General features: G+C 56.7%; 1 protein-coding gene across 1 annotated transcript in view; it reads left to right on the top strand.

The window, feature by feature from the left end:
- Positions 1-4,198: 4,198 nt before the first annotated feature.
- Positions 4,199-6,916, top strand: part of LOC136168427 (espin-like) — a 33,502-nt gene continuing 30,784 nt past the window's right edge. Inside the window, exon 1 of the mRNA XM_065935866.1 lies at positions 4,199-4,656. Coding sequence (XP_065791938.1) covers positions 4,363-4,656 — 294 coding nt within the window. The 5' untranslated portion in view covers positions 4,199-4,362. The remainder of the gene's footprint in view (positions 4,657-6,916) is intronic.

The raw sequence follows: 6,916 nt of genomic DNA, 5'->3' as shown, positions 1-6,916 counted from the left end.
TGGCAAGTGAAGGCTACACTCTAGTTGGGGTACACGGGCTTCTCATTACCATGGCTTCTCTTACACTGGAGCACAGGCTCTAGAGTCTGCAGGCTTCGGTAGCTGTGGCACGTGGGCTCTGCAGTTTCAACTCCTGGGCTCTGAACCACAGGCTCAGTAATTGTGGCACGTGGGCTTAGTTGCTATGCAGCATGTGGGATCTTCCCAGTCTAGGGGTCAAACCTGTGTCCCCTACATTGGCAGGAAGATTCTTAACCACTGGATCACCAGAGAAGTCCTTACCCCAGATTTTAAAGTTTCTATTCTAGTCCCCCATGGCTGTTCCCTTCATCAGAAGAGTTCTGGGGGTTTTGCTGGTTTATCTGGAGGAAGGAGTCATTTATAAGCAAGGGAACTTAGGTAAGACAACCCAGTGGACAGAATTCGGGGATGCAGGCTTTAAGGAAGCTGAGAACATTTAGGGTACAGTGGGGACACATTTCACCTGGGTCCCTACCCTTGAGTGGGGAGAGTGGTATGAACAGCTGTTTTCCACGTACCTGGGATGGGCAGATGCCTGATCCCAGCAGAAGGATCTCCAGGTGGGGGAGGGAACCCCTAAACTGATATCTGGAGGGTGGGGAACACTGGAGGTGCTCTGGGCGGAGGGAACTTCAGGGACAGAAGGAAGAAGGAAGGGCTCAGGAGCATCTGCCTCTGAGCTCTGCCCCTTACTCTTTGTGTCACCTCTCACCTCGGGCAAGACAAAATAAAAAACAAAACCAGGACTTCCCTGGTGGTCCAGTGGATAAGAATCCATCTGCCAATGCAGGGGATATGGGTTTGATCCCTGGTCCAGGAAGATCCTGCATGCCATGGAGCAAGTAAGCCCGTGTGCCATATCTACCAAAACCCATGCTCCTAGTGCCTATGTTCTGCAACAAGAGAAGCCATGGCAATGAGAAGTCATGCACCACAACTAGAGAAAGTCTATGTGCTGCAACAAAGACCTACTGCAGCCAAATATAGATTTAAAAAGTATAATTAAGTTAAAAACCATAACAATAAGCAAAACAAAAAGAACCTCCATTTGCCTCAGTTTTCTCAGCTGTAAAATGGGTGTAGTGTTGTGCCTCTCTCATAGCATCCCCATGGGATTAAACATGCAGACAAAGCTTGGTATGATGCCTGCTAACTGTTAGGTCTTCCAGAGATGTGTTCTTGCTGGTTATGGGCTCTCTAGAGATGCTTGGGGGGATCCAGTGGACACAGTGCAGCCCAGAAAGGACAGAGAAGGCCTGTATCTCAGCCTGACTTTGAGCGGCATCCTCAGAAAGGAGTCTGAGAAGATGGTCAGCAAGGATGGGTGCTCACAGGTGACTCCTATGGAGATGTCCTTATCGGCATTGGGAGGGACAGCTCTTCTGCCTTGACCAGTGCCATAGCAGCAGCACATCACCGTGATCTGATCCCCAGAATGACAAAACCGTGTGATAGATGAAAGTGTCCAGGAATGGGGGGCCACTTGGAAGGAAGGACAAGAATTGCAGGGATTTTTTTTTTAATGGAGGAAGCACAGGGAGGGGCCTTCAAGATAATTTATTTTATAGGCTTCACCAGTGATCTAGTGACTCTGTGGTTAAGACTCTGTGTTCCCAATGCAGGGGGCATGAGTTCGTTCCCTGGTTGGGGAAGATCCTGTATGCCGTGTGGTGTACCACCCCGCAGAAAAAAGAAGCCACTTTAGTTCTTTGTCCTCAAAGTACCCCTAACACTCAGGGTACACTTGCCACTGTGTAGGCCATAGGAAGGATGCTCTAGCAGTACCAAGTGCCAGCTGAATCACTGATGCTGCCAGGCTAAGACTCCTCCCTCCCCTGGTCTGAAAACCTCTGGGTAAGGGTCCTAGATGCCAGCAGTCACAGGTCCCATGGGGGATTGAGGTGGGTCTGGTGTGGTGGTAGTGGCTAGAAACCCATATGGCCACTGAGGCCCAGAAGATCCAGTTGAGGAGGGTACCATGTGGCTCAGATGGTAAAGAATCCACCTGTAAGGCAGGAGACCTGGGTTTGATCCCTGGGTTGGGAATATGCCCTGGAAGAGAGCATGGCAACCCACTCCAGTATTCTTGCCTGGAGAATCCCCACGGACAGAGGAGCCTGGTGGGCTACAGTCCATGAGATCTCAAAGAGTTTGACAGGACTGAGCGACTAAGCTCATGACACTCAAAAGTCCACTGCACGTGGCGCCACCTCGTGGTGGCCCCAGGTAATTGGACACCCACTGTTCTATTAAAAAGCATACATTACTTGGCTGACAAAGGTCTGTCTAGTCAAAGTTATGGTTTTTCCAGTAGTCAGATACAGATGTGACAGTTGGACCATAAAGAAAACTGAGCACCCCCAGAGGAATCGGGTGGAGAGGGAGGTGGGAGGGGGGATCGGGATGGGGAATACGTGTAACTCTATGGCTGATTCATATCAATGTATGACAGAACCCACTGAAATGTTATGAAGTAATTAGCCTCCAACTAATAAAAAAAATAAAATATAAAAAAAATAAAATAAAAAAAAAGAAAACTGAGCACCAAAGAACTGATGCTTTTGAACTGTGGTGTTGGAGAAGACTCTTGAGAGTCCCTTGGACTGCAAGGAGATCCAACCAGTCAATCCTAAAGGAAATCAGTCCTGAATATTCATTGGAAGGACTGATGCTGAAGCTGAAGCTCCAATACTTTGGCCACCTGATGTGAAGAATTGACTCACTGGAAAAGACCCTGATGCTGGGAAAGATTGAAGGCAGTAGGAGAAAGGGATGACAGAGGATGAGACGGTCAGATCGCATCATCAACTCACTGGACCTGAGTTTGAGCAAGCTTTGGGAGTTGGTGATGAAGAGGGAAGACTGGCGTGGTGCAGTCCATGGGGTCACAAAGAGTTGGACACAACTGAGTGACTAAAACACACACATACACACACACCTCTTCCTAGAGGCCCCTTCACTCTGGGCATTTCCAGCACCATCCTGTGCCTGTCCCACTAGCCATTGGGTAAAACAGCCCCTGGCAGAGCACTTGCCGGGCTTCAGTGGGGAGGTGGTGAGGAAGGGCCACTCCCATCGGGGAGGAAGGGATGTTTCAAGGTTGCTGGGTGTGCTGACTGAGTTCTCACAGCTACACAGCCCAGTCTTCCAGCAGTTCTTCCTCCTGTCCAACCCGCGGGGCCTCCCTCCAGCTCCCATGAAGGGCTTCTGGCCAGGCAGGTGGGCAGATTGGTGCGCGTGTACTCTCCTGGGCCACTGCCCTCCCAGGGCCATCCTGCACCCTTGTGGGGGGTCCCAGGCCTGCTCCCCGGGTGACTGCTCTGTCCTACCTCCCCTGTGTCCGCCCCCTCCCCCTCCCCAGCCTTGCAACCAGCTTCTCTGCCTCTCTTTATTTGGCAGCCTCAGGGCCCCAAGCTCACAGTTGACTCCCCCACCTCAGAGGGTAGCTCTGGGCGTTCTCTGAGCCCAGGGTCTCTAGGACCGAAAACTAGAATACACCAGGCCTTCCTGTCTTTTTCCTCTTCTCTCTCACCCTCCCTCGGGAAATCTGAAATCTGAGGACAGTTACTGGGGTCTGGGGGAACCCAGAAAGGCTGAGGGCCAAGCAGCCGTCCCACCCTCCAAGGCATAGATCCAGAACCCCTTAAGGACTAGTTAGGCCCGTTCCTGGTGCATGACCCTTGCTCCCCAAGTCTCTCAGGCCTGGGGCTTTCCTCTGTGCGCCTTCGAATTTAGCCCAGCCCACCGCCCCTCCCCAGATGGCCCTTCCCCGGCTGCCCATGTAGCCTCCACAACTCACTCCCTAGCTCCCCGTTTTCCTGTTCTGACCACACTTGTCACTCTGTGGAGTTTCGGTCAGTTTGCTGGCTTGTGTCCCCAGCGCCTCCAGCTGGCACGGGATTGATGAATGAGTTCGTCTGGACGCTCTGGATGGCTCTCGAATTCGAATTCAGTCTGATCACCCTCTGGGGTCTCCGTTCTGACCGGAGGTATAATAAATTAGGAGAGAAGTCCCTGGGCGCACAGCCCGTGTAGCCGCAGTCCGGCGCTCGGAGCGGAGGCGGGGCGGAGGCAGGGGCGGGGGCGTGGCGTGGCGGGGCGGGGGCGGGGGCAGGCCCGAGCCTTAAGCCGGGCGCCGCGGGTGCCCCCTACCCCAGAGCGCGGCGGAGGCCGAGCTGAGCCGGCGAGGCAACGCGGGACAGAGGCCGGGCCGGCAGCCGCTCCGCCTCCCGACCCGCAGGCCCCGACGGCCCGGCCGCCGGCTCTCCCTGTGCCCGAGGAAGGGCATATGGCGCCTCGGGGGACGCGCTGAGTCCGGGTCGCGGCGCCGCAGGCGGCACCATGGCCCTGGAGCAGGCGCTGCAGGCGGCGCGCCAGGGCGACCTGGACGTGCTGCGGTCCCTGCACGCCGCCCGCCTGCTGGGGCCCTCGCTGCGCGACCCTCTGGACGCGCTGCCGGTGCACCACGCGGCCCGCGCCGGCAAGCTGCACTGTCTGCGCTTCCTGGTTGAGGAGGCCGGTCTGCCCGCTGCGGCCCGCGCGCGCAACGGTGCCACGCCGGCCCACGACGCCGCCGCCACAGGCCACCTCGCCTGCCTGCAGTGGCTGCTGTCGCAGGGAGGCTGCGGAGTGCATGTGAGTTTGCGCCGCTCGCTGGGTCCCCCAGGGGGCTTCCTCCCCAGGAAGGAGTTCTGGCCTGGAGCCCTCGTGGCTCAAGTGTGGATGGTTTGGGGCACCGCGGAGCCAAGCCTGCTTCGGGGTTCCCGCCAAAGGACTTGGGGCAGGGTGGGCTCCTGGGTTGAGAATACCCGGGCAGATGCTCTGGCAAGCCCTGGCCACCGCCTAGAAGAGCACTGGGTGATGAGAAACCAGAATGGAGTTGGGCTCCACCGGGATAGCATTTAAGGTGAGGGTGTGGGGAACTCACTGATCCAGGGAGTCCTGGAGAGTAGGCGGGAGGAACAAAGGGTCTGGAGTCAGAAGCCCATGTCCTTCAGGATCAGGTCTGGGAAGGGTGGTGCACAAAATCCTGCAGCCCACCTCAGGCTGAGTTGCATGTGTCCCTAAGGAGGAGGCGAGTTGGTAAATGCGTCCTTCCCAGGATCTGAGCTGATCCCAGGGCATCAACACCTTCCCACCTCCCAACTTCTTCAGCTTAGCCTGAGTCTTCCTGCCCTGAGACCCCACCTGGTCTCACTCAGTGGCCACGGGGCTGGTGTCAGCCAGTCTGGCCTCTCCTGAGCGGGACGAAGAGGAGGCAACTCAGGTCTGGTGTGTAGCTTTCCTGCTCAGTCCTGCCAGAAACAGAGCATCCAGCAGGGTCTAGGCCTGGGGTCCCGGTGTGCTCCTGATCCCCGGGAACTGCCAGTCCATCGGGACACTGAACAGGAAACACACAGGTTAAAGAGTAAGCCAGGTACCACCAGGTACTGCTAGGCCATGTGGGGGGAGCATCAGGGAGCTGCTTGGGCAAGGTGGCCAGAGAAGGCCCCTCTGAGGAGTGATCTCTGAAGGAAGTTTTGGCTGATGGGGAAGAAGTGGCCAGGTGATGACCAGAGAAGTCTGAGCACAAGGAGCAGGAAGTACAAAGCCCGGAGGGGGACACATTCTGTCCTGTGACGGGGACAGCAAAGAGATGAGCATGTCTGAAGTGGGATGAGGCAGGGAGAAGCCAGCAGGGCCAGGTCCTGTAGGATCGTAGGCTGGGTTCAGAATTTGTAGGATCCTGTGGTTGTAGGGGAAAGCCAGGAATGGAGGGCCAGAACTCATTTTCCGCTTAACAAGAGACCACTGTGTTAACTGGATGTAGTAGAGGAGGCAGGGGCGATTCTGAGCTGACTGGCTGTGCCGTAGGGATGGCCGGGCCCCATTCCCCCCACCTTTTAGCCTCAGGATGGCAAGGCCCCCCATCCCACCCTTCCTGGGAGATGGCCAGGTCCCTTATCTCTGGGCCAACTCTGTTATCAGGAGTTCCTGGCATGTGGTGCCTGCCTACTCTTTTGGGAGGTGGCATGCCTCCCCGATTCCAGTGTCCAGCTTTGACCGGAAGCCTCCCCAGCCCCTGGAGAGGCGGTAGAGGAGCAGGTGGCCTTGTGCTCAGCTTATCAAGTCCCCCGCCCTCTAGCCCCAGCCAGCTTGGGTGCTGGGGGCGGAAGTGTGTATGTAGGGGAGGATGACCTCGATCCCGGGCCCTGCTCAGCCTGGGGAGATAAGCAGCTTTAGGGTGCAGGCCATAGCACGTGAGGCTTCTGGGGCCTCTGGGGCTGTTGAGACCTTGAGGACAGGTCACAGGCCTGTGATCCTCTCCTTCCTGGGGCCTCCCTCTCCACCCCCACCCAGGGGCCCAGAGCCATCAGGATCCCCTGGAGCCTCAGGCCCACCATCCCCAAGGCCAATAGGAAGGAGGGTTTTTCTCAAGAGCTGGAGTGCAGGGCGTATTTCACTGTGGGCCTGTCTAGCTCACTTCTAGCTAGTTTTGTCCCTTGGGCTCAGTTAGTCATTCAATTGTGTCCGACTCTGCAACCCCATGGTCGCTTGCACTGTAGCCCTCCAGGCTCCTCCCAGGTCCATGGGATTCTCCAGGCAAGAATACTAGAGTGGGTTACCATTTCCTTCTCGAGGGGATCTTCCCAGCCCAGGGATCAAACCTGGGTCTCCTGCATTGCAGGCAGAGTCTTAGTACTGTTTGAGCCTCGAGGGAAGCTGCTGGGCTCAGGAGGACAGACTAAACCAGTCTTCCGGTCCTCCGTGGGCATTCTGCACAGAGGCCTCTCAGCGTCGTCCTCCGCCTCCTGTGGGCTGTTGCTCTGCCTCCCCTTCCTCTCTGCCTGTGTTCTAGCCCCACCCCACAGTCTGACTGTGACCTCCCTGCCGTGCCCCTGGGCCCTGTTCCCTT

The sequence above is a fragment of the Muntiacus reevesi genome, chromosome 5 (assembly GCF_963930625.1).
Source record: "Muntiacus reevesi chromosome 5, mMunRee1.1, whole genome shotgun sequence".
Lineage (NCBI taxonomy): Eukaryota > Metazoa > Chordata > Mammalia > Artiodactyla > Cervidae > Muntiacus > Muntiacus reevesi.
The sequence above is the reverse complement of the archived record's forward strand: the minus strand, read 5'-3'. Positions and strand labels throughout refer to the sequence as shown.